We start from the raw sequence: 27,985 nt of genomic DNA, 5'->3' as shown, positions 1-27,985 counted from the left end.
AAAAAAAAAATACTTGAATTTGTTTTTATTTAAAGTATTTACAGATTTTGTCGTCCGATGTATAGCACCACATTGAAAAAAATGTTTGCATGAATGAAAAGAGTTCAGTTGTTTGGGAGGATGTTGGCGTTGCACACACTAGAAGCACAAAAAAGACACTTCACATTTGGCTTGTGACCTATACATGCCTTTATGATGAATTCAGCAGTCTACAAAAAGCTGGCCGCGGTTAATGAAATGAAATGTTTTGACATGGACGTTATGTGGTTTCCACCATGCATGCTGACCCAGCCTGGTGAGGATTCATGGGGTGGAGGGGTAGCATGAGATTTGTTGCGCCCGAATGACAAAGCTAGCACGAGGCCGTCAGTGACAGTCTTTCTGCAGACGGAAGCTCCGAGGGGCCGAGCCGATTCACTCGGGAGAGAGTCTTCTGCTTGCTCCTTGTTCCTTTCATCTTAATCTCTGCTGGCGAACTGCAGAGAGGGAGAGAAGAAAAAGATCAGATGGGAAAATGTTGTCATCCACAAGCTGTCGCTCATTACAACAAGTAACAGTTAACAGATGGTTGGAGTTGCTCAAATTGTCCTGGCATCAGAAATTCTGTCTTGTTTCTCAAAACCCAAAGTCTTCATTTTTGTATTCTGAGTCAGGACTAGGCTTATGGTTGAGACTTTAGGTAGGCGTTCCCCTGATACTCACGCATGTCGTTGTTTCTGGTGATGGCCATGGCGGCTCTGGCTCGGGGGCCCTGCTGGGTGAAGTGGTAGCCGAACTTGAGGATGCTGGAGTTGTTCTCCAGCATGGAGGCGATCTCCATCTCCACAGAGTCTCCCAGCTTCTGCCTCTGCAGCGGGGAGAGGGGGGCTGGTGGTGAGCGGCTCGTTCACTTCAGACGGATTTAAGTTGCTCATTCGTTCTTTCTTAGATTTTGGGCTGATATCAGTGTTTGAAGAGTTTCAAATACAAGGTATCAACCATTTAAAAAACCAACATTAATATCAGAATTCTGACAAAAAAGTCACAATTCTGAATTAAAGTCAGAATCTCAGAATTCTGACTTTATTCTCAAATGGAACTCCAATTTTACACGTGGCCTTAATCCATTTCCGTCTAACATATGGTGCACATTTAAAAGCATTTTTCTTTGGCTATATTATAATTAGGCTAAAAACGTAAAATACAATAAATCCAACTGCTTCTATTTATCGTATAATGTTGTATCACGCTGTCAGTAACTGCTGTGAGATGCACAGTACATTAGGGCTGCAACTAACGATTATTTTCATTGTCGATTATTTTCTCGATTAATCGATTAGTTGTTTGGTCTATAAAATGTCAGAAAATGGTGAAAAATGTGGATCAGTGTTTCCCAAAGCCCAAGATGACGTCCTCAAATGTCTTGTTTTGTCCCCAACCCAAAGATATTCAGTTTACTGTCACAGAGGAGTAAAGAAACCAGAAAATAATCACATTTAAGAAGCTGGAATCAGAGAATTTTGACTTATTTTTCTTAAAAAATTACTCAAACCGATTAATCGATCATCAAAATAGTTGGTGATTAATTTAATAGTTGACAACTAATCGATTAATCATTGCAGCTCTACAGGAGATCCACAGTTTCAGTCGTGTCTTTCTGACCTGGTTGTCGATCTTGAACTCCACCAGTGTGGCGTTGTTGGCCATGGCTTTGATGATCGCCATCATGCCCTCTGCAGTGATGAAGTTAGACTCAATGTTAAGACTCTGCAGACTGGTGTTCTCCTGCAGCATCTCAGCACATGCCTGGAAAAAACACACACACACACACACGTACACATTTTAATTATTTTATCTACATCTACATTATCTTTCATGTTTTTTAGAAGCTTGGTTCACGTAACAGACATTGTACTGACATAGGCCACAGGGTCGTTGCTTCGGGTCGCGGCGATGCTCAGAAACTCCACGTGAGAGTTCCCCTTCATCGCCTCAAAGATCTCTTTCAGCGTTGGGATGGGAATGTCCTGCAGCACAGAGAGAGAGGGAGGGAAGTCACCTTTCACAGCTTCGGTTCTCAACCAGCTGCCATCGACGCCCAAAAGGCTGCAGGATTTCATTCCAATCAATCACAACACCAGCGGATTTCACCGATTAGTTCCCGCTCTCTGGTTGAATGTGTGTTAATAACGGAAATCAGCCGGTATAGTGTTTGGTTGGAATGAAAACCTGCAGACTCATGTGTCATCATGATGTCACATGGTTGAGCATCACTGTTTTAGAGCTAGTCGACAGCACATAGTAAAGGTGTGGTTTTTTTAGGAAGAGATTTGGAAATTAGGAAAAAAAAGTCTGACAGCCAACCAGAATCACTTAGTCTGTCAGATACAATACATGTACAGGAATTTGTTGTAATGGCATTGTCGCAGAAACATGTTGAATTTACACAGTAACTCAGTACACACTGACATGTAGTACAGGAACAAGGCCTCCAGAGTAAAGTGAAAGTGCAAAATACACGATAAGACTAAATTATCACAAAAGGAAACTACACTACACTAGTACAAGAGGAAACTATTCTTTCAACATGTTTGAGACCAGGAAGTAACTTTTGTTTTGCTGGTCCTTCCCTCCCACCATGTATACAAGAAGCATCTTCTACGCTCATCATTGGTTCACCTTGATGCAAGTATCACAATGGATTTCTGTTGAGAATCAGCAATAGATTCTAGTCATTTTATCTTTCCCAAAACCACACCATGCGTCTCAACATCACTGTAGCGTCCCACTGAGCTGGAGCTGACCTTGATGTTGTTGAGGTTGACTTCAGTCAGGCTGCTGTCGTTGTTGTGGATTCTCTCCAGGGTTTCCTCCACGTTGGTGGTGTTGGGCGGCTCGTCAGGGAAGATCTTGAATGGATCTGGTTTTACTACGCCTAAAGGAACCAGAACATCACAGCTTATGGTGGCGTGGTGAATATGTTACGGTCAATATAGAGGAAGTGTTTGATGGATACAAATGACTTGGCAGACTTTGAGTTAGATAGAGACTGTAGCTGAGGTTAACAATGAAAGACACTCTCTCTTGGAAAAAGGCTTTATTTGTCTGGCTAATGCACAGCATCATAGATTTTAAATAAAACACTAACACATTGCAGCCTTTCTCAGGATGCAAAAAGCCGGTTAAAATAAAGACTTTTTGAAAACTTTGTCCAAGAGAGAGTCCCGTGGACTTTTTTTTTTTCCCTTTTTCCTTCTTCTAGATAGTTCATATACCCCAACCTCATAATGAGCTCGTCTCCAAGACATCTGAAGCCAAGGCAGCGTTCCTAATCTTGTTATTATATACAATGTTCACTGTTCAGTATTTCAAAAAGTACAGCTGATCATATCTAAAATGTTATTTTGTACGCAGAAGTCTTAAAATAGTAATGAATAGAGTTTTGCTTTCATGGTGTTGCATCTTTTCAACTGGAAAACTCATTTTGGAACGAAACCTTTCAATTTATCTTGTTATAAGGTGTGTTACTTGGTTTAGTGGTTTTTAAAAAGTCAAAGTAGAAGTGTGCACATCCAACCCAAATCAGGCAAATCAGGTGCAGGATAAAGTCAAAACTCACAGCAAAATGGAAGAATATCTGCACACTGAAAGCTCCCAGCAAAGTTTAATGCAACATTTCGACCGACAATCTGGTCGAATCATTCATTGATATTGTTCCATTTTGCTCCTAAAATATTGATACCATGAAAGTGAACAGTGCTTGGTGCCTTCAGTCTGGTGTGAGAGTGTTGTACGTACTGTTGATGCCCTCTGTGTTGGCGATGGTGCCCGTGGTTCCCAGGGCGTCGTAGTACTGCTTGTTGCTCATCAGCGTGTACATTCCAAGGATAGCTGCAAGCACAAGGAAATTATCACTATGAATACAAAGCCTGGAGGCAATTCAATCAAACATATTATCTCTGTGATATTTGAGTGAGATCGTATGTCTTGCACTGTGCTTGTATCATGTTTGTCAGTGCTAGGGATGGGACGATACAATTCGATATGCGATATGGGGTTCAGGATTCAATGCAACCATGACACGAGGTAATAAATAAAATAGAATGCAAAATATTGAATTTCAATATATCATCCCATCCCTGGTCAGTACCAGTGGTGGAAAGAGTACTAGAATATCCTACTCAAGTATAAGTACTGTTACTTTGCTGATATTTTACTGAAGTAGAAGTAAAAGTACTGTTGTAAAAATCTACTTCAGTAAAAGTAAAAAGTGTCCTCAGAGTAAAAGTTCCTGAGTTACTTTTTTAGAAACGAGAACGTTGTCAGCTGTGATCTTTTCCATGTGATTCTAAAGGTAGTGAGGACAGAGTTCAAACTAGATTCTTTAATTGGAAAATTGTGAATAAAGTGCACAAACAAACTGAAGCAAGATTACTCTTCTTTACTGTGAATGGATCCACATTTGTCAATTTACATTGAACCGGTTTCTGTAGCTGACGGAGAAACACAAAATTTGTACTCTGTAATGTATGTGATTTAATATGTAGATAGGTACAATACTTCAGTAAAAACATACTTAAGTAAAAGTAAAATTGGTGACTTACTCAAAAACGTACAAGTACACAAAAACAGCTACTCAATGACAGAATCTTGAGTAAATGTAATTAGTTACTTCCACCCTTAATCAGTACATACTGTATTACTATCTAAGTTATTATTATGTCCTTGCACCAGTGTCACCAAGACTAATTCCTGTACATTGCTACTTGTCAAATAAAAAGATTCTGATTCGGAGGCATATTTCAGTTCACATATTTTCATACAGCGACTCTGCAGATCCTTTAGACTGCAAAACAAAAGAGAGGCCCGGCTGTGTGTCCCCTCTTGCTCTGTGTGTCTACTGTGTGTCTGCTTGACCAGATAAGGATATTGTTGCCTGCGCTCTGCGGGAAACTCGGTCACTGGCCTTAATCTCACTGTGTCCAGGCCCCCGAGGGCCAAATGATACCACACATTTATACAAGTGCTGGGTCTGGCTCATTATCTTGTTGATAATGACCCAGAGTTAAAGACCACACAAAATGTAAGAATTTAAGAATGCTGCTAGAGTCTGGGACAGTCCAATCAATATTTATGAACATGAACAACCTCATTATGAAGCCAGAAACCAGTCAACTAAGACTCAATTTTGTGATGTGAATGATGTTCCATAGAGAATGAACTGGGAAAGATGCCAAAGGTGACTAGGAGAGATTTTCCATAATCCTAACCCAGGAAGTCTTTCTCTACATTTTCTGGATGATGATATTTCCAAATACTTCTCTTATGTCTCTAGTTTACTGTCTTATCTCTCTCTCTCATTCTATCTAGACAGCTATAGGGCTTAGTATATAGACACAGTGAATAGACACACAGTGAAAGTTGAATTCCAATGTGTAGTTGGTTCAGCTGAGCATGTGCTACATGACCACATGAAACCTAATGGGGCCCTAAAAATATACGGTCCACTGAAAAAAATATTCATATTAAGTCTTAAAATGACAGTGTCTTGAAATGAGGTTTCAAGATATCACTTGATTCAAGAAAATTGGTATCTAGTGAAATTATCTCACTGCACAAGCACAGACTTTGTTCACTTATTTGAAGAAAACTAACATTTTAACACTTAAAACCAGACTGAATGCCTTGTTAAGATGAATATTTGAGCTGGTAATGCTGACAGTTTTCTCTTTGTTGTTCCTGTTTATGACCAGGAGGAGGCAGAAATGACAAAGCCTTTCCTGCTCCTGTTGCAACCCGCCAGCCTTTCTCCCCTGCAAACTGTGTCACACGCCAACTGCTGTGACAGCAAACAACCCCCCCCCCCCCGCCCCCACACAGCCCCCTGACCCGGTGTAGGGAACCATGGGAAGGGCCTTGTGAGGAGAGGAAGGCCGGGGAGACAGCTGCCGGCTCGGGGGTGCGGGGGTAGGGGGGGGCGGGGGGGGGGGCAGGGGAGGCGTTACTGGGCATAAACACCCTAACGTCATGCAGCTCAGCCCTGAGAATAACCCACGGTAGCTTTACAGTGCAAACTACACTCCCAATAACTAAAATGACCAAAATAGCAAAGGTATTAAAACCATGAATAAAAAGTGCCAATTAAGTCTCCACGGTGACCCGCTACCCCAGTCTCTCCCTCTGGCCCTGTGGAGCCGGCCAGCCAGGCTATTGTGGACTCATCCCCTCTTAGTCCGTTTGCCAAAAAGCCCAAACAAAAGACTGACAGAGGCTAACCGCGGTTTAATCCTCATCTGGACTGTCTCCAGGGTTAAAACGGTGGTCTCTCTGACAGGCTGATCCAGCCGGACAAACAGTTCTCCCCCGCTCTGCCTTTCCGGATGCCTGGCCGCCCCGCTAGAGGAGGAGTGTGGCAGCGCTTTCAGGCTGGGATCACACTCAGTAACGACAATGTGTTTCAATCTACAGTCTACACTGCAAAACATCCCCTCAACAAGTGATTTAGTCTATTATTGAGTCCTAAAATTGTAATTTTAAAACAAGTGACAAAATCTGCCAATGTCACTCCAATGCAAGTTTTATCTTCTTGACAGTAGTGCAGTGATCTGCCTTTTTTCTGACTTATTTCAAGATATTGACACTCATTTCTGGAAGATTCCTGAAAGAAGTGAAACTGCATTGGAAACAAGTGGAGTTATCTCTCCTCATTAGTAGAATTTTTCTCTTGGTGTAAGAAAAATTCGATTTTAAGGCCGGATATGAGACTAAATGACTTGTTTAGATGGACGTTTTTTGCAGTGTAACTTTTTAATTTAACCCATATTTAATAGGCTTTCTGCATAACTGATGCACCAACTTGTTTTCAGGTGTCTGCTGGGTTAGATGAGCAAACTAAAAGCTTAGCAGGGGTTCTCAAACCATTTTGAAGTCAAGTAACTGTAGATATATAAACATTTAGATGATGACCCCCAATAAATAGATAGAAAAGGGCATTATTTTGTTGTAATAACTACTCCTTAACTGTTATTTCTCCACCCTGCACTTCTCTATCATGCCAGGAATATTGTGTCACTTCAGTTAACAGCACACTATGAGTCTGACCCTTACACTTCTTACTATTGTTTGCTTGTAATGTTGATGATCTAGGGACATAAGCTTCTCATGCTACTGCACTCAGAGCAAATTGCTCTGGATTAGACTCAAGTTTCAAGCTTCAAGAAACATGGGCACGCATGAAAAACTGTGACTTGTCTATCTGCGAACACAGCAGCTTTCCTCTTGTTTGGCTTAAATAGATACAGTATCTGTGCCCAGCAGCCAAATTTCTGCCCCCCCCTCCCCCTCCTGACCCCCATCCCCCTGTCCCCCTGTCCACTCCACCCTTCCTTTAGTGGCCTGTGACCAAGCTTATTTTTGTGTTGCTGAGCGTAGGGAATTGGACCCCAACGCTGCCATGCTCCACATCGCATGTCTCACCATGTCTGTTCGCCTGGGACTGTCAGGCTAAACAATATGGAGCTAACAGCAGTGAGACAAACTAGGTCTGCATAATAAAATATGTGGGTCAGAGCCACTGTGTTGAAACAGTCAGACCGCACTATGCTGCGGTATGCCATAATGGGTTAATAAGCACCTGCTGATATGCTGTGAAACAGCATGAGGACAATCCACTGCTGACATCATAGGAGGAATAGTCATGCGTTACAATGAAACCTGGTCTGCATCACAACAACAACATCAGCCAGTGTTAATCGCTGATGCTCATTAGTGTGATGATGTACTGGCCAATTAGATGTCCATCACTCTCTGCAGTGGGCAACAAAGTGAGAGAGGGATGGGAATCTAGTCAAACGTTTCCTGTCAAACTATTCCAATGGGGTTTTTTTTGGTAACCTTTATTAATCCAGAGAAAGTTTCACACATTCACACTGGGAGCTGCCCAGTACAACCGCAGTCTTCTACTGGACCAGCCAGGGTTCAGTCACGGTTCACTGCCTTGCTCAGGGGCATCTTGACACTAATTGCTAATGCACATTTGCCAGCCAGCCTGGGGATTCAGACTGAAACTTCCAATCACCAAGTCCTGTTCTCGTACCTCTAACTACTAATACTGTACTGATACTGTAATTACAGCAATAATGTTGTAGCAACTTGTTGGGCATTTTGCATGAGTTGCCCTGAAACTTGACCTGTGTAACTCTTTTGTGCATTGCTCTTAATCACAATGAATGCATGTAGATAAACCAGAGGAGAATGGCTCTGTCACAATAGAGGTTAACTTCACAATGGAGCCTAAAGTTAATAGTAATACTAATATGAATACTAATGCTTCTGTTTCCTCTACTACTACTGCTATTACTACTACTACTGCTGCTACTACTGCTACTGCTACTGCTACTACTACTACTACTACTACTGCTACTACTGCTGCTACCACTACTACTACTACTACTGCTACTACTACTGCTACTGCTATTACTACTACTACTACTGCTGCTACCACTACTACTACTACTGCTACCACTACTACTACTGCTACCACTACTACTACTACTACTGCTACTACTAGGCTACTACTCTTAACAAAGTTACTAAGTCCTGTTACACCATCACATTTGTGCACAATGCTTAATGTTTTTATAAGTTCCTTGAAGTCCAGCTCATAATGTGACACTATTATAAATAAAGGTTTAGTGTTTCAGATGAAAAGTGTCTTGGTGTGTCTCTGACCTGCGATGTCACACATCTCGGCGTCGGTGGCGTTCTTCAGAGCCTCCTCCAGCTCCGGCTCCAGGGTGATCTGCTCATGGGCCGGGATCTGACCTGTGGGGTTCTTGGGCACGAAGGCCTTTCCTACAGATAGACAGACAGAGAGGAAAGGATGGTCAAGAGAGAGAGAGAAAGAGAAGGAGAAGATGGATAGATAGAAGGATATGAATCAAGATGGATGGTTAAAAGGGGGGAAAATGAGATGAGGAAGAGTGAGAGAGAACGTGAGAGACAGACAGACACAAACGGATGGCCGAGAAACGGAGAATGAGATGGAGGGGTGTGTGAGAAAAGGAGAGAGTGAGAGAGTAATGGATGGATTGAGAAAGGGAGAAGGGGAAGAGAGAGAGAGATAGAGAGAGAGAGAGAACAAATGGATTGATGAGTGAGGAAGAGTCAGATAGAGAAGCGAGAGAAATGGAGCGCGATGGAGAGAGAAAATTGATGGTGGAGAGAATGTGATGCATAGAGAGAAAGCTAGAGAGAGAGAAACGGAGGGTTGAGAAAGGGAGAGTCAGGGAGAGAGAGACAGACAAAGAGAGTGAGAGAGAAAGAAGAGCGACAGAGAGAAATGGATTTTCGAGAAAGGGAGGAGATGGATGGGTTAGCAAGAGAGAGGAAGAGAGAGAGATGAAGAGAAATAAAGACGGATTGTGTGTAACAGAGAGATGAATCAAAAATCACCTTACTAACGTCTGATAGCTCATTTATCTCACTGCACTGCTTAGTTTATACAGGAGATGATGCAGCTTCTTTTGCAACATAACATAAAACATAAAAAAACATTTTGCAGTGATGAATGACTTTGTTGTGCTCTATCAAGCTACTGACTCCATCGCTGATGTTTGTATGTATAGTATATGATGTGACATTTGGTTATATATGTTTTTAAACCCTTTCTGCAAACCAGATTTCTCAGTGTTTTTCCCAAAGTAACATTTGACAGAGAACAGGAGGATCTTAATGGGTGTTTTTGCAGTCTGCATCTCAAACAGTAAATTTGTCTCTGTTTTGGTAAAAGCTCCGTTCGGATCATGTTTCCCAAAACACTAGAAAGCCCGGGCTTATCGCGGATTTGTGGACCAACTCTAATAAACTCAATTTTCCACTGTAGCCTACGTTGTGCTTTCTCATCTTTTTTTATTGTGCTTTGCTCATTCATTTTCAGCGTTTCAGTTGTAACCCCCCCCAAAGAAAAAAACATCTTTGAGACAGATTGTAGGTATACCTGTTGTATTATTGGTTTGCACTTATTAAATTTGTTGCTCAGGAAACCACGCACACACACACACACACACACACACACACACACACACACACACACACACACGCACTCTTGAGCCAAGTCATTTCCCGGTGCAGGCCCGGACCTGTCTGCCCTTGGGAATGTAATGGAAATGGAAACGGCACCGAAACCCAGTGAGGTGCAGAAACCCCACACACACCTGGAGCTAAAAGCAAGTGCTGCTGTGCAGTGGTGCATTGCAGAGTACTATTGTATAGCCTGGCATAGCTCAGACTCTTTCCAGTCATTTTGCAAGGCTGAGAGAGCACGCCTAAAGAGCACTGGATGAAAGAGACCATACCCAACAGCAGAGTTTCATTTGGACAAATAGGATGAATCGACAGTGGTGGAAGAAGTACTCTGATCCTTTACTTAAGTAAAAGTACCAATACAGCAATGTAAAAATACTCCATTACAAGTAAACGTCCTGCATGAAAAATCCTACTTAAGTAAAAGTACATAAGTATTAGCAGCAAAATGTAGTTAAAGTATTTAAGTAAAAGTAGTGGTTTGGTCCCTCTGACTGATATTTTATTATACTGTATATGACATCATTATATTATTAATACTGAAGCATCAGTGTGTAAGCAGCATGTTACTGTTGTAGCTGCTGGAGGTGGAGCTAGTTTGAACTACTTTATATACAGTTAGCTAGTTTAGTCCAGTGGTTCCCAACCAAGGGGTCGGGCCCCTCCAAAGGGTCACCGGATAAATCTGAGGGGTCGTGAGATGATTAATGGGAGAGGAAAGAAGAAAAAACAAAGAAAAAACAAAGTTCTGATACATGTTTTCAGTTTTTGGACTTTTTCTCTAATTTTTGATTTTTGCTGAAATATTGGATCATTTGAACATTTATTGAAATGAAACCATGTGAGGTTTAGAGGGAAAAATCACTATTTGGTGGAGCTGTTAACAACTCATAGACATCTGAAATGTGACCCCGACTACACACTGCTTTTTGTAAGACGTCAAAAGCCAAAAAGGTTGGAAACCACTGGTTTCATCTTTAACAATGTGTTGTATTTTAAAAGCTTGTTATATTATCCATTGTGTCAAATCTCCATCTGAAAAGTAACTAAAGCTCTCAAATAAATGTAGTGGAATAGAAAGTACAATATTTCCCTCTGAAATGTAGTGGAGTGGAAGCATAAAGTAGCATCAAATGGAAATACTCAAGTTAAGTACAAGTATCTCAGAATTGTACTTAAGTACAGTACTTGAGTAAATGTACTTACTATAGTTACTTTCCACCACTGCTGAATCGACAGTGTCTCAATATCCTGTAAAGTGTCTTTTAACGGCTGGTAAATTGTCTGTAGGTTACCATTTAAAAAAAACAAAAACAACTTTGTCTGTCAAAATAGATTCTGACAAGCATAATTTGTATATAATAGTGGTGGATTTGTGTAATCACATCTTTGGTCTGCCTTCTCAAAATGACAATCTCATCGATTATTGTCATCATGGATGTAAACAAAATCTGTTCCCTGTGCACTATAGAAAATGTGAGTTTCTGAATTCCAGTACATGCACAAGACTTATTAGATGTCCAAGAATGCCTGAGCAAAAGTTCAAAGTAAAATATTCAGTTTTTGGTGTCCTGTTGTCTTCAGAAATGCCTTGGCTTAGGCTTAAAGGGACTGGGACGCTCTTCTCTGTTGCAGCCCCACTTTGTGATTTAGGCTGATAAGACGGGTGAGTGCAGCTTTAAGACCGAATACATAATGAAATTACTTGAATATGTTCTTGTGATGATAGCTCTGCCCCCCCCTCCCCCCACCCACCTTTCTTCTCCCCAGTGAAGGGCACCAGGTCCTCCCGGTCCTCGTGCTCCAGCGCCTGCTTCTCCAGGTGGTCCATCAGGGCGTCGCGGTCGTACGGCCCCGTCGGACTCTTCTTGGTCTGGTCACGCTGCCGGAAGCCAGCTGGCAGCATGGCATTCTGGGAGAACGGGAGGTCAAAGGTTATGTGGATGTGGGTATGGAGACTGGGGAACAGGGAGACTTGAATCATTCTTGTTTTACTGCCTGGACAAATTGACTTTTACAGACTGGATCCTCAATATTTTAGACTGAATAATCAGCTACAGGCAAAGCTTTGTTTCCCAAATGGATGTATAACATTTTAGAAATTAACTCTTCAGTTATTGACGTTTATTTTAATCTGCTTGGAGTACCAAACGGGTGGAGTCTGCCCATTGTGGTTTAACCAATAAGACTACTTCTGCCTCTAGAGCTGCTCTTCCCCAAGAAATGTTTGTATAACTAAAACCATGTAAACTGTGCATTTACATGGTTCTGCAGTGGGGATAAAAGGGTTAAAGTGGTTTACATGAAGTACCTTTGTGTATTTGTGTTTTTGCATTTTGTAATAGTCTATAATGTAGAGCTGTATTAAATAATTAATCCAGAACTGACTAAATGTATCACAAACTTTTGGTCACTAAACAGTGAACCCACAGCACATTGGCGAAAGTGATCAGTAGTCGACCACCTGCAAGGCAAGACAAATCAAGCGCTCCTCTGTACCTCGGGGTCCATCTCCTGCAGCTCATACTCCAGCTGATCCAGCTCCTCGGCGCTGAGGCCCTTGAGGATGGCATCCTCGTCGATGTCCCTGGGGTCCGACATGGCTGCTCACATGCACACACACTCACTCACACACACCGCTACACACACTCCTGGGCTAGAGGGCACTGTGAGGGAGAGAGAGAGAGAGAGAGAGAGGGAGAGAGAGAGATAGAGGAGGGGTTTGTTGGAATGGTTTGACCCAGGCAGGCAGTATGACTTGCAGTGAGGTTTGTTATGGCATCTTGTGAGGGACAGACAGGCAGCTGTTCGTGTCCACAGTGTGAAATCAGCCAGTGACATTTTTTAGTTTACTTTAGTTTCGTTTATTTGCACATATTAAAAAGCAAACAAGCAAAAAAAAAGAAAAGAAAATACATTAAGAGAATTACCAAAGAAAGAAAGGGAAAGAAATGTGCATGTGCAGGTGAGGTAAAAAGCCCAAGATGAGCTAATATCAAAACCTCACCGAGCTTCTACTAATTAAGTTACAAACACTGAAAGTTCATTTTAAGTAAATGCAAAACACATTCACTATTGCTGGATTTAACTGAATCTACTGATTCCTCCTTGATATCATCACAGTTTCCTTCACAGCTTAATATTTATGACGTTTGTCCTCTCTTGTTTTTGTCTCTGTTTATGTCCTTTGTTGCTCTATAAAACACTTGAGCATGAACCTGATCGCTTATATCGATTTGCAAATACTGTAAATACATTTGACTCGACTTTGCCTGACATAATCTTTGACCTACTTCAATGATTGACCTACTGCATGATTTTAACTTGTAGTACAGGGCTTCCCATACTTTTTTATGTCAGTAACTCCTAAATATATGCAGACAAAGCCACAGACCCCTGTTTGGAAAGACTGTGTCCCAGGAGCCCCATCTGAGGAGATTTCTGTTGTTAGGTGTGATTTAGAATTTAGAATTTAGATTGCAGTTGGGGAGATCGAAAGCTCTGATCAGAATATTCATTTGTTAATAATTTTTACATTGCGTTCTTTGGACTAGCTTTGACTAAATGAAATAATATACATCTAACCAGTCCTTATTTTACCTGGGGACCCCCCCTGCAGCCATCTGAAGGCCCCCTGGGGGAACCACTGTCCTTGCAAACCGGTTTGATGATCTTCATTGAGCTTATCGGCTCGCCTATCCAGCGCGCTGCAATAATGTGACGATAATAATAGATGCATTTCCAATAATAAATCCACAATACTCAGGAGAGCGGGGGTCCGTATAAATACGCCGCATCAATCTCCAGATCACATGTTCTGCTGTTATATAAGCTCTGTTTTCACCTTAAAGCAGAAGACAGGTGAACCACCGCCCACTGATGCCCTGCAGTGTTCAAAGGCGACCGGGGAGGAGAGGGGGAGCGAGGGAGAGGAGTGAAGAAAGTGAAAGAGAGAGAGAGAGAGAAAGAGTGTGCAAGCTCTTTGTAACTCTAAACCCTTAGCTCACCACACAGCGACTAAGAATAGCAGAGCAGAGAGAGGAGAGGAGAGGAGAAGAGAGGAGAGGGGTGGAAAGTGCAATCCCTTATTTATCATTGACGGACATTCAAACAGTGCGTGGACCCACCCGAAACTTGACTGCACCCACTGATGAGAAGGCACACACACACACACACACACACACACACACACACACACACACACACACAGAAAAACAGCCTCTGATACACCAAAGACCGCTGAGTTTGAACCACGCAGCAGAAGCCCGGGGCGCTCTGCTATACAAAAACCTGGGCACACAAACTAGGAAATACCACAACGATAGCATATGTATACCTCAGGGCGAAACTGTTGACTCACTGTATGAGTAATGCAGCGATCAGGTTTGAGGTCAAATATTTTCATATTCAGTCCAGATTCCATCCCAACTTGGCCGGTGTAGAAAATCCATTAAAATTCAAGTCACGCAACGTACTTTCATTTAACCAACCGATGATGTCAGCAACCTTTTACATGATTCTGCAACTGGGACAAGAGTTCAAGCATTTTATAGGAGGTAACTTTCTGCATTGGTGGTATAATACAGCTTTGCATTGAAATTAATTAAAGGGGCATTAAGTAATCAATGACCATATCAACCTTTATTGGTGACTAGTAGGAATAACAACAACATTGATAGAACTGTTCTCCTCCTACTTAAAGTCCCCTTTATCTACGGTGGCCTATAATTGACACAAACAATAATGTGTCAAGTCTAAATATAGATTACTGAGTCAAGTCTAAGTCAAGTCCATGTCATTAATGTCAAGTCTCAAGTCTAAATGTAGAACAGCAAGTCAAGTCAAAACAAATCAAGAGTCCAGTATCAATTTAATATCTTAAAGAAAACTAAATATCTAGGACTTTTCAATGCAATATGGTTTTAATAGGATAAAAACTTGGTAAGAGCATCATGAGTTTGATTTCTATAATCAGTTTCAACTTCAATAAATTCAATCATTCCATACAAATTCAGAAAACAGAATTTAAATTCAGTCGTCTGCTGGAACAAATCTCATCACTTTCAATCTAAGTCATTTACACAAACACAAGATCTCAAGTCAAGACTTTAGAAACCTTTACAAGTCAAGTCAAATCTCAAGTCTTCTCTTCATGCGTCAAGTCAAGTCTCCAGCAATTAAAACCGTGACTTGAGCCTGACTCGAGTCCAAGTCATGTGACTCGAGTCTCCACCTCTGTTGATTAGAGCAGAGATCCAGCAGAAACGTCTAGTGAAGAAGTGATATATCACCATGTTAAATACTGGAATAATAATACTGCTTTGTCATTTGTTTTTTTGGCTTGAGAACGAGGCTTTTTAGCCTTCTTAGCTGAAACAACCTGTCTAGAAATTACAATGGATGAGGAGTTTTTGTTCCAAAACAGAGTACAGGCTGGAAAGTGAGTTTTGAAAGCCAGAAATCTCAGCATCTGATGAAGTAACTGAGTCACTGGTATTGATCAACAACCCTAAACCCCCCCATACAGATGCATTATGGTTATTTTCTGCTATGGGGCAGTAAAAATCTTACTTACTGCCCCTTTAATGTCCTGTAATGTAGAACTGAAATCAACACAACATCCATTTGTTTGTGTAGCGTTGTGTGTGTGTTTGTGGTGTCAACGGATCAAGTTCCTGTTCCTGTATAAAGTCAAGGTCTTATAGATTATAAGGTTCAGAAAACCACAAACAAACGATCCAGTTTCCTTGACAACGGTGCAGAAGATCGGTTACGGTGGAAATGGCACCGGGACCGCAGTCCTTTCTGGCCTTGCTGGTCCTTCTAAGTACCTGTTAATTAATTGATGGTGTCAGGCTTGAAGTCATTCTATTCTATTCTATTCTATTCTATTCTATTCTATTCTATTCTATTCTATTCTATTTTATTCTATTCTATTCTACTCTGTTCTTCGTGCCATATGTTGCTTTGCTCCAGTGACACACAAACAATGTGTCCCTAACCTTGTTCCTGTCACGGTAACACCTGTGTGCTTCGTATCACCGATCAGGTTACACTGTAAAACTTTATTAGAGAGGACACACACACACACACACACACACACACACACACACAGACACACACACACCACATGATTGCTGATACAATGTCTGACCCTGTGATCACAGATACATTTTGATGGAAGTAGTATTGTCTTTCAGGGAACGGATAATGCACATAAAGTGTGTTTGTTTTTGTGTGTGTGTGTGTGTGTGTGTGTGTGTGTGTCCAATTTTGTATTTTTATCAATAATGTAAAATGACTACTGAGACTGCCAAATATTGATCCTGAAATGTTTTGTTTAGCCTTTATAGTGCATGAATCATCACTGTCTAATCAATCAAACAGCGTGTCTGAGAAAAATGCTGGATAGAGGAGAAATGGTGTTAAAAAAATAAAAATAAAAAGCCCAAACAGGGTTTGTACTGAGTTTCTATCCCAGGTTTATGTGTCGTCCTGCAACATTTCAACATGAGTGTTTGTATGTGTGAATAATAATCTGCAGTATGTTTGCACGTTATGAGTGGCATTGTGACTGAGAATTTAAATGGGGAAATCCAGGTGGGGAAAGTGACTGAGAAACACTTTCACTTTCCTCACAAACTACTGTCAAGTTTCCCTTGAGCAAGGCACTTACTGCATGTTTCATGATTTCAAATCTACTGTGGCCCAGGATAAGAATAATGCTCTTTGTGAGTGTTTTGCAAATGAATGTAGTTTAGTTTAAAGGATATTTATTGAATGAAGACTTAGTCGTCACAATACTGGACCCTGATTGGCCGACAGCAGCAGCACCTCTAATTCAGATGAGGTAAACCTGCTGAGTGGAGGCTTTTCCAGTTCAAATGCCGCAAACTGGCCTGATTGGACGGAGTCCAGTAATTGTTTAGTGAAGGAGTCAATCAGGAGCAAGTCCAGCTGTGATGTGTTTCCTGTAGTTAGATTGAAAATGCCTGGGAAAAAGGATGGATTCTTGAAAATGCGATAATTTTAAATTTAACCACCCAGAAAAAAAAAAAAACTCTAACAATGTCTTCATTAAACTTTGATCACATATGTAAATAAGCAGAGGATCATTTGAACTCCTATAATAGGCCCCTTTAAACCCCAGTTGCTCCATTGCACTTCAAGCAGCAGACTGACTGTTTTAAACCAAGTTCCCTGGATAAATGCAGGTTAAAATCATGCTCCTGGGTGTGTGTGTGTGTGTGTGTGGGTGTGTGTGTGCCTGAGCTCCGCTGGCGACGCCGTGCCGCTCTAATGCGTAAAGCCAGTGACACAAACACTGGATCACACAGCTGAGTGTCGAGGAAGATGGAGCAGATTAAAAGGAGAAGGGGAAGGAGGCTGCAGCTGAGATAAAAAAAACCCACCTCAACTCACTTTACCAGCATTTATCCAGGAAAGAGTTCAAATCTTGGCATATGGATACTTCAAGTCAATTTATATTTTTATAGTGTAAGCAGTGTGTCAGTGATAATCCTGATAAAACTGAGCCTAACCTTTGACCTCCCGGTGGAGTGGAGCGAAAAGAGAATTTCTCTGAAAGTTATATTTTTATAGTAATCAATTAATGCATTAATAGTAGTCATTTATTCTTTATTTCCTTGTAAAGCTTCTGTTTTCACATAACTTGAGACAGATGATGTGCTGCACATTACAGTATCAGGTTGATGTAAGTTAAAATATTTTTAATTTTCAAGAAAATAAAAGATAAATTGATGCTACTCAGAAAATCAAATTGTTCTGTTCCTATTGACAGTTGTTTTCCATGCAGTGATCTCCAACTTGGGTTCATAGTTTACCAAACTTTTAATTTACCACTTATCACACACACTACCAGTTATAACCTTTATGGGTACATGAGCCCATAAAGTCCATAAATCAAAGATTAAGAGAAGCTTAACTAGTACAGAATAAAGTCTGAGGTCCTGTTTTTCTTCATTTGAAGGCAGTAATGGATCCCAGAATTTCCCTACCATTGAAGTGTGTGGGGGGGGGGGGGTCGCCCTGCTTTAAAGAGCTGCAAACCCTGTACCTGATGCCACAGAGCGGCTTGTGAAAAGACTTGAGTAAGATGTGGACGCCACGCGGGGCTTCGTCCAAACACGGCTCTTGTGATCCGCCTGCAGCCAAGCCTTTGAGCCGTGGTTATTGTTTGTATAAATACACGGCTGCTTTACGACACTTTGGCTAAGAGTGTAAGCTTAAGCCGACTGAGTACCAACGGCCTGTCAATTAAAGGCAAATGAACAGCCACGGTGAACATAATACTTTTACAAATACAATTTTAGAAAGGGATTACGCTGAGGTTGATACGGCAGCGCTGTGGCAAGACCCGGTGACAGCACATCGCCTATTCTGCTATTGTATAGAGAGACAGAGCATTGAGGCCTGACCACAAATCCAGACTGTACAAAGATATTTTAAAAATCCCACGGGGAATATTGAGTTGTTGTCAGCAGCATAATAAGATACAGCATAGTAAAGATTAAAAAAAAAATAGATAAATGCAAACAATATAGAGAATCAGTAGAAACATGGCACTGTGGCAAGGCAGCAAATTCACATACTGGAATATTTCACAGTGATATTTCCAAATAAATATAGGCTAAACTTCCTAAAGGAACTTCTATCAAACTACATGCAGAAAGGTAAAAAGCAGACGAAGAAGACCAAACGGTGTGTTTTCATTTGTTGTGACATTTCATTTAGTGCGTCCCATGTTCCAGGAAACTTCGGCCTGCACTGGAAACAGACTGGGCGTAATGTGAATGTGCATCTGTCCCCATGAAGTCCCACTGGGGTTTCTATATGGACCAAAACAACGCCGTCACCTGCCACCGCCAGCTGGCGCCGCACGCCTCTTTTTCCAGCCGAAATTTCGATACAATCTCCTGCACCTGGGGCCGCTCTCTGTGTGGGGGGGATTCCCCGGGGAAAGATAGTCTTTTCAACACTTCACGATACAAGCCTGACACAATACTGACCTGACACTAATCAGACATTAGTTAAGCCTGGTTTAATCAATGTCTGACTTTTATTGGATCTTTTATTGGGTTTTATTAATGATCGCTGCTATATATTGTCTGTGACAATATGTTCACACTGCAGCTGAAACTGTCCCAATTCAAATGTATTCCCTCACATGTGACTCGGATCTTTTTCTAATCAGTGTGAACAACAAAAAGCTGCATGGAGTCGCATTCTTTTGATTCTGATCTGGATCAAATGGATATGTGATGCAAAATCAGACCCTGAGACATGCAGCCTACGTGTAACTCTTGTATTTGAATGGTCAAATTGGAATTGGTCAGTGTTGCCATGACAGTACGTCATTCAACTGAGACAAATGTCATCACTTTGGAGTAGGGAGGAAATGAGACACAACAATGGAAAGAAAGACAAACAGCAACTTGACTGGTATTTAGGGAGACGCTAACCTGACGTGCCAGATGGTTTGTTACACAGAACCATCTTGGAAGTCGTCCTTGGAAACTGTTTGGAAAAAGGGCAGGCACTTTCAAAAAATACTTGGTGATTGGATGAACCATCTGTCTATCACCGTCTATCACAGGCTAACTTCAACCAATCAGATCAATGAACCATATAAACAAACTCTTGCCAAAGCCAGTCGGGAGAAGAGCGAAAACATCTTTTCCATCCAGAAAAGCCTTCAGTGCCGTTCTTTGCTCTTCTTTGAATGAAGAAATACTCTCCAGTTCAGAAGTAACTGATGTTATAGCAGCATCTACACTAGCCTCTTTAGGAGCCGCCATTGTTGTGAACAGTAGCTTCTCACACCTAAGCCACGCCCCCAGCTGCCCTCATAGGACGCTGATTGGTCCGCACCACTGTGGTTCGGCCACAAACGCAGAACTTAAAGCCTGGCAAGATGGATTCTCGCGTGATCATGATCTCGCGAATCCAGCTGCCTCGCAAGGTAAGGGAGATGCCTCAGTTCAGTCAAAACTCACAGGCTCATAGTATAACCCAAAATGTGTTCAAAACAATTTCAAGTGAACTAAATATTGAATGTTGGAGTCCCTTTCACGCTAGCTAGTAGGGAGTGGGAGAGGCGTAGTCACATAAACAGATGTGATGTCTTCTGTTATTGTTACTCTGCTCATGTGTGTCTTGACATCGCGGTCTGTTTCTGTTCACATTGCTGTAGGATATGGGTTGCATCCTAGAAAAAATATAAACAGTCATCCAAGAAATTTGATATGACCAGCAATTTGAAATTGAGCACGAAGCCTTGTAGTGTGAACATTGCCTTAATTGTTTTGAAAAGGGCTGTGCAAACAAAGTTTACGTTAAGCAAGTTTATGCTGGACAACTATCCACTTCTAGCAATCGCCTGAATTTAATTTAAAACTGAAGTGTGCGTCAAACAAGTTGAGTAAGGCTTCAGTTCATTAACACAGATGTGACTGGGCAAGCATCATCCTCAATTAGAATTAGCACGACGAAAATCACATGTGACGTTGCAATCAGTGAAGTCAGTCAATCAAACTGAACCTGTCAGCAGGAGCTCCAATAGGAACTGAGGCTGCTGCTCTCACTGCTCTCCTGTATATATGGTGAGTGATCCTGATGCCTTACATCTCACACCACCTGTTGAATTCCTATGAGCAGGTGCATGCAGGACTGGATAACGAGGAAGCATGTATGGGTTGAGCGGAAATCCTTAAAGTATTCAAAGATTTCTGCTCTCTCTGCTCAGCTCAAGCTTTGGTTTGTTTCACTAAGTGTCTGTTCATGGCACCAGTCAGGCATTTGAAGAATAAACTGACTGTAATTTGACTTGGTTTCGCAGCAGAGATGGATGTTGGGCTGCGAAAGAAGGAAAAAGTAGAAGATATGTGCACTTGTGGCAGAATTTCTTATTCTTATGACAGCTTTGTTCTCATCCATTAAATGTCAATAGGAAAATGAATAGATGGAGAAATCCCATGTGCCTCTGTCCCGCTCCAGTAGCTGCACTCCAGTCCAAAACTAGAAGCTCTGACCTACAGAGGCAAACAGCAACATCTTACTGTGTGTTTTATTGGCCAAAGATCATGACAGAGGTTTAGATTTCATATTAACACAAGTTATACATTCATAAATGCTCTTAAATGAGAGAACCGAACCCTAACCCTAACCCTAACCCTTCTGTGCCAACAATTTATTTTTTTGATCAGAGCAGAAGACTTTCATTTCTGTCATTTCTGCTCACACAGGTAAAGCTCTTTGGTTTTGTAGGGTGTTGTTTGGGGTTTTAATATCAGGTGTAGAGGCTTTTAAAGAAGGAGCCCAAAGCGACCAGGCAGCCAGTCTCCCCTCTCACCGACAGGTCAGAAGATTTCTCGCCCTCCACAGGTCGCCGTCTCCACCTCTTACCGCCCAAGTGTAAAATTCCAAACCAGCCCCCAGCTTAATTTTAGCTTCACAAGTCAGCTACTTCCAGCCGTGTAAATCTTCCCCAGCTTGGGTTGCGCCTTCACCCTGCAGCCACCATTTTCAAGGCCTGAGAACAACTTGTGTGGCAGTATCAGGTCGCCCGCCAGAAGGGACGTTTATCAAAAAAATGTGCATGAGTGATGATGTTAATTCAAATTTCTTGAGACTCTTTTGGCACTTTTAATCACTGTTAAAAACGAGCAACAAGTGGGAATGTTTTCGAATGCACACAAACTGTTTACAGGTGGCATATTTATTCTCACAAATGTCCTGTGATTCAGCTGAATGTGCCCTACATCTGAAGTATATCCACATTTAGAGCGAGAGCAAGCACTGTATCCTTCTCTTTACCACAAATCAGCCATCAGGCCCCCAAAAAAGACGACTTGATCCATCGACACAGCTAGACAAATGTCAGGCGATCCAGTATCTTAACCAGTAAGGGAAGGAGGTGAAGAGACTCTCCCTCCTCCCGGCTTTCCTAACTCTACAGCCTAACTCTGAGACAACATCTCACAATCCCCTGCGAGGAATTAACTGCACAGCGATGGACGAGCGATTAGATGACTTAACTCCCTCCACATACCAGCCGAATAGCTTCATTTGAGTGACAACATTTCAGTTTAGGCTGTCACTCAGCAGGCTCTGCTGCTGGGGGGAAAAGCCTCCCGCAAAAAACAAAAAACAGTTTGAGAGTTCAGTACCAGGTCTGCCAGAGACAGCAAACAAACCAGATATGAGTCCAGCATCAGCCTGACACTGATTGGGATTAATTTGCACCAAAAAAGCAGCCAAGTTATTCTGCTGAACAATGATTCACCCGCGTCCTCGTTCACTCTGTCCCGCCTCACACACACAAACACTCACAATAGGCACAGTTGAGGGAATGTGGCCCCCCATACAGGCAACCCAGAGGGGGAGATTAAAGAGCAGGTCACCCCCCAAAGTCGGCAGGATCCCCCCCAAACTGAGAGAGAGAGAGAGAGGGAGAGAGGGAGAGAGGGAAGCGGCCTCCCACCTACCTTCACAGAGGCGCAGTGCTGGAGCCCCTCGGCAAGGCAGAGCCTGCAGTTGGAACCAGAGAAAGTTGTTTCTCTTTTTTCTTTCCCCCTCCTCTCACCGGTTTGGTCTCTCTCTCTCTCTCTCTCTCTCTCTCTCTCTCTCTCGTCCCCCTCCTCTCCCCTCCCCTCCTCTCTCTCTCCCTACCTCTCTCTACCTCTCTCTCTCCCTGGTGTGCCAGGCTTTAGGGCCGGCTCTGCTGAGACAGGGATATTGGCGGCACTTTGAGAAGTCAGCGTTTTATTATTTTGGATTTGCTGGAGTGAGTCGCAGAGAGAGAGAGAGAGAGAGAGAGAGAGGGGTAGAGAGATGTAGGGAGAGAGAGGGGGAGAGACGGAGAGAGAAGTGGGGCATGAACTCATGTTCGTCAGTCACTCAATTAAAACTGGGTGAAGTCACATGTGGGCAGGAGTGACATCTAGTGGTTTTAGTTTGCACCTTCATTAATGTTCACTTCAGTTGCTTCATTCCTCAAACTCTTTTCACCATTTTCCTTCCTTCTCTTTCAAAAGTTACAGTTTTTTTCCCCTCACCTCTCACGCTAATTCAAAACCTCATCGCATAGTTATTTTTGAGACGAAAAAAAAAAAGTTGCCTGAAACTTATAAATCAATATTTCAGTAAATGATAGAGGATTCCACCCACAAAAAATGCTTCAAGGTCTTTTAATAGCCAATGAACTTAAATGTACGACCTGTATGAGCTGTATACAAGAAAGAAAACTGCAACTGTTTTTACTGTTTTTATTGTTTATGTTGTTTACAAGGTCTGTATTGACTGTCTTGTCTTGTTCAAGATCCTGCTGCTTGTCTATGAGGCAGCTCCCAAATACATTTTAGACCTTCTTTAAACCTATGAACCACTCTAAGGCCTCTAAGGTCATCTGTATGGGCAGAAATATGTGTGAGCAATCGAGTGCAGATTCACAGAACTCCTTTTCGGCCAATCAGCACCTACTGTATGTTTTTTGACCATTTCCTTCATTCCCATTGATCCATGGACTTGATCCACGTTGAAGAACGTTTCTTTCGATCGTGGATGAGGCTGGGACTGATGGTGTTCAGCTCGGAGTATCATGTCCAGAGAACTGAAGGGATGTGGAATTTTCTGGCCAAAAACGTGAAAAGGAGTTCTGTGAATCTGCACTCGATTGCTCTTCCTCAACGACCGGGATGTGTGTCTCAGTAAACTGAAATTGAATTGCGAGAACTGAATTTGAATTACGAGAACTGAATTTGAATTGTGAGAACTGAATACAGTTTCAGAGCAATTCAATTTCATAATATTACATTCAGTTTCAAGTTTATTGGAAGTCAGTTTCAAACTAATAAATTCAATTTCAAATTATGCTATTCAGATTCAGTTTTCCAATGCAATTATTCAAGATAAACAATACAAATTCAAATTATGTGATTCAAATTCAGTTTTTAATGCAATTATTCAAGTTGAGCAATTCAAATTCAAATATAAATAATTCAATTTCAGTTTCTAGTGACACATATTTCTGCCCATACATCTGGCTCTGGCCTTTTAGCTGTTCCTAGAGTCAAATCAAAATCCGGTGAAGCTGCTTTCAGTCACTACACCCCCAGACACTGGAACAGCTGCCAGATTTCCTCAGATGTGCCAAAACTCTAAGCTCTTTTAAAATTGGACTCAAAATTTTCCTTTTTTTCCAAGCTTTCGACTAACCCTGTGTACATGTATATATGGCTGTATTTCTGTATGTGGATGTATAATAATAATAATAATGATAATAACCTTTATTTGTATAGCACCTTTCATACACAACATGCAGCTCAAAGTGCTTTACATCAATAGAAGGCAGATAAAAGACAGATAAAAAGATAAAATTCATATAAAAGAACAAGCAAAATGCACTGCATTAAAAGAATCAAATCAAGTAAAATAGAAAGATATTTTTACCCCCTTAAAGGAAACACAGAATCATATGTATGTGTATACAGTATACATGTATATATAAATATATGTGTGTTTTTTAATTACATTTTATATATATATTTATTTTTGTTATCTCTACTATTTTAAAATGTTTTTGCAATTCGTTTTTGCCTGTAAAGCACATTGAGTTTTACTGTGAATGAAATGTGCTTTACAAATAAAATATGACTTGACTTGACTTGACTTGTGAAGCCAAATTTCCATTGTGGACAATAATGTTTTCGTATTCTTATTTGTATTCAGATGTGTTTCCATAATTCGTTTTCGTTTTCATGCCAGCAGTCATTTGATCAGAGTTGTAGGTGTCACTTTTTCCGAGTGGTTTCTATTATATTGTATCTCTTTTTGAAATGACATTCTTAAGAGTTTTTGTTGTGATTAAATTCAGTGCAAAAAGTGTGTCACAGTACACTTTGTTTGCTGCATGAAATGTAGTGTGAGAACAACTCTTCTTCTCTTCCTGTTTCACTTTAACCTCCTTTCTTTCTCTCTCTCTCTCTCTCTCTCTCTCTCTCTCTCTCTCTCTCTCTCCTCCTCTAACCTCTACCTCTCTACACCTGCCCCGCTTCACCCTGTTTATCTTTTCACCACTTCCTTCCCTTTCAAGAGTTTCATCTTTCTTTTGCTCCTGTCTTTTCTCATTCAAAACATCATCATTCATTCCCAGCTGTATTCTCCTTTCTAATCCTCCCTTCCTCTTTGCTTTCCCAGTTTCTCCTCCTCCATCAGTTCTTTCTTTCTTTTTTTTCCTCCACCTGCAGCTGCTTTCTGTTTCTTGACATCAATCTGCTGCTTTTCTTTCCAAATCTGCTCTCTGCAGCCTTGGTTTCAAAATGTCCCTTCTCTTCTCTCCCTTCTCTCCAGACTGAAGGTGATGAAGATATTCCCACAATTCAATCTTCTCATTCACCTATTACAGTTTATTATTTTTATTGTAATATTTCCATGTCCAATTCCCTGTATCTTGTATCTTGTATCTAGTTGTGTGTGTGGCAATATGACAAAAATAACTCAGTTTAGCTGTTGTCAGATTTACAATAATATATAATTCCCAGGCTTATCATTTTAGAAATATCCCCTAATTCATTCTGTCAACCTTTATTTTGTTCTCGGAAAACACATGGAGGGGCTGTCCTTTTTGTTTTTTGTTTTTTTGTTTTATAGTTTTATGATTCATATAAATCCCTGGTTGATAACTCCCTGACCTCAGAGGACAAACACTTCACTGGGATTCCCCGGTGATTTCCCCTGTTTCCCCCCCCCCCAAATAAACCCGTTGACTAGACTGTTTTAAAGGACGATTGTTTTCTAATATAAGTTTATAGGATTTTGGGGACATTCCACGCTGTCTTGTTATTCTTCCACACCTCCAGTGTTTGAATGCTGTTAGTAAGTTAGTAAGTAAGGAAGTAAAAGTTTATTTATACAGAACATTTCCCTCACAGGGAAACTCAATGTGCTTCACATAAAAGCAAAACTTAGTAAAACAGTACAAATTGTACAAAAACACACACATATACTGTATATAGATATATACATTCATACATTGAAAAGAAAAAGCGTACTTTATAAGCCTATATTTTTATTCATGCATCCTACTGAAGTACAGGTACCAGCTGATAGAGCTATGAGGTCTACCTACTTTCCTGGAAAGAACCATGAATTTATGTTTTAATTTCTGAGAATAGAGGAAGAGTTCAGTGGTAGTTGGTAGTTGGTAAGTACCTCCAATTTCTTCTGTTGTTTCCAAGACAGAACAATGACATGATGTAGTAGTTATATAGAAAATTAGAAATTACCTAAAACTGAGAATTCAGCAAATAACTATATTAAATAATTATATGAATAATGACCTCTGATAATTGACCTCTGCCTATTATGTTTCTAATAAATAGTTTATAGTTTTGCAGTTCTTTCCAGGAGATGATTTTAGAAATGTTCAGTATCTTATCATCTTATCATCTTATCATTTTCTATAGAACTGCTGCATCATTTCATGGTTATTTCCAGAAAACCTCCTGAGAAGTGAACAGTTCTTTTCTAGAAAATTATTAGAAAATTGTGGACCCGGAGAATAAAGCGTTGCCCTCTGTTTTATAACCTGCATTGTTTTATGTAGGCCTACTTTTTAATATTCTGCTATGTATCTTTTTCTTTTGCTCTTTGTTCTATATAACCTACTTTTTTTGTACTTTATTTTATGTGTCTATTGTTTTTTACTGGTTGTGAAGCACTTTGTAAAGGCAAGAAAGGTGCTATATGAATAAAATTATTATTATTATTATTGTGGAAGTACAGGTACCAGCTGTTGGAGGTATGATGTCTATACTAAACGAGCAGCAGCCGCCACAGGATGGCAGCAGAGAGACATCAGATCACATCAGATTCAGATGGAGGCTGAAGCTGCTGCAGCTCTCTGATCTTCTTATGAAATCGTTGCTCTGAAACAGGCAACTCTGTGTTCTGCTGTTCTGCCCTGCAGAGTTTGGCACCCATGGTAAGAATGAGCCAAAGGGCTGCATGAGGAAAACAACACGTATTATGAGCAATAATGTGCTCCAAACTGGGGGGGAAAAAATGTTCAAAATTAAATTGTTCGGAAAATGATTTTATTTCCAAAATGTTATTGGTAAAATTCCACTTATATATTCAACATGTATCAAAACACGTCAGGTATGGCCTGTCATGACACATCATGACTCATCTTTAAAAAATCATAGACTCGAAAAAGGAACCATGGTCTCTTCAAGGACTCTTCTTTTGTTATTAATTAACAAAGCCTCTATTTTTTAATGGTTACTTCACTTTTTTTTTATTTTTTTACTTTTGCACATAACAGAAGTGTGATTTATTTTTTTTGCAAACAAACGTTGAACAGATTCCAAACAAACTTGAAGGATGCACTTAGTTTTACCAAATTATATTTTGATTTGTTGATTTATTTCGATCATGTACAGTTACACAAACAAATATACAACAAAATTTGCATGTAAAATGAAATACACAAGTTTGTTAAATATATTTGCACAATAACAATTAATAATAACAAGAGATATCAACAGCCTGACATTAACAAAGATGCCAACATTGTTGTACATCTTAACTAGGCTACTGTATACATTTTCAGGCAAGACATTTATCATCTTTTATTTCTGCCCATTTTGATCTGTTTTTTTTATTAACATTTATACAATATTTAGACATTGTGGATTTACAATTGAAATATGTACAGTATGTGTTCTTCATTGCAGACTGTTTCCTTCCATGACTAACTCCTAACACACCTTAGGCTACAACAAAGGGACATTATATCCTTATGAGACGCAGCAGGCGGGTTCACATACCTGACATATAATGCATCTGAAGTGAGGATTTTAGTTAATGCTGCCTGGCTGCATTCTGCTCATTTTATCATGAG

At 40.8% G+C, this 27,985-nt stretch overlaps 1 protein-coding gene across 1 annotated transcript; it reads right to left on the bottom strand.

The window, feature by feature from the left end:
• Positions 1 to 10: 10 nt before the first annotated feature.
• On the bottom strand, positions 11 to 22,688 carry tmod4 (tropomodulin 4 (muscle)). The gene is made up of 10 exons (XM_071535553.1): positions 22,569 to 22,688; positions 12,562 to 12,728; positions 11,818 to 11,974; positions 8,710 to 8,832; positions 3,778 to 3,870; positions 2,784 to 2,914; positions 1,899 to 2,006; positions 1,642 to 1,785; positions 703 to 847; positions 11 to 476 (listed from the first exon to the last, which is right to left on the bottom strand). The coding sequence occupies exons 2-10, from the start codon at positions 12,661 to 12,663 to the stop codon at positions 454 to 456; spliced, it is 1,026 nt and encodes a 341-aa protein (XP_071391654.1). The 5' UTR covers positions 12,664 to 12,728; positions 22,569 to 22,688; the 3' UTR covers positions 11 to 453.
• Positions 22,689 to 27,985: the final 5,297 nt, after the last annotated feature.

The sequence above is a fragment of the Centroberyx affinis genome, unplaced genomic scaffold (genome assembly GCF_046629955.1).
Source record: "Centroberyx affinis isolate AG114_WGS23_722 - 3 ecotype Tasmania unplaced genomic scaffold, CSIRO-AGI_Caff_v1 ptg002730l_1, whole genome shotgun sequence".
Lineage (NCBI taxonomy): Eukaryota > Metazoa > Chordata > Actinopteri > Beryciformes > Berycidae > Centroberyx > Centroberyx affinis.
Note: the sequence above shows the minus strand (reverse complement) of the source record. Positions and strands in the feature narration are given on the sequence as shown.

Excerpts from the sequence above, each read along its gene's own strand:
- tmod4 (XM_071535553.1), bottom strand. The coding sequence starts at position 12,663 with ATGTCGGACCCCAGGGACATCGACGAGGATGCCATCCTCAAGGGCCTC. Across the intron at positions 8,833-11,817 it reads CTTCACTGGGGAGAAGAAAG|GAAAGGCCTTCGTGCCCAAG; the intron begins GTGGGTGGGGGG and ends GTCTATCTGTAG. Across the intron at positions 2,915-3,777 it reads CAACACAGAGGGCATCAACA|GCGTAGTAAAACCAGATCCA; the intron begins GTACGTACAACA and ends TGGTTCCTTTAG.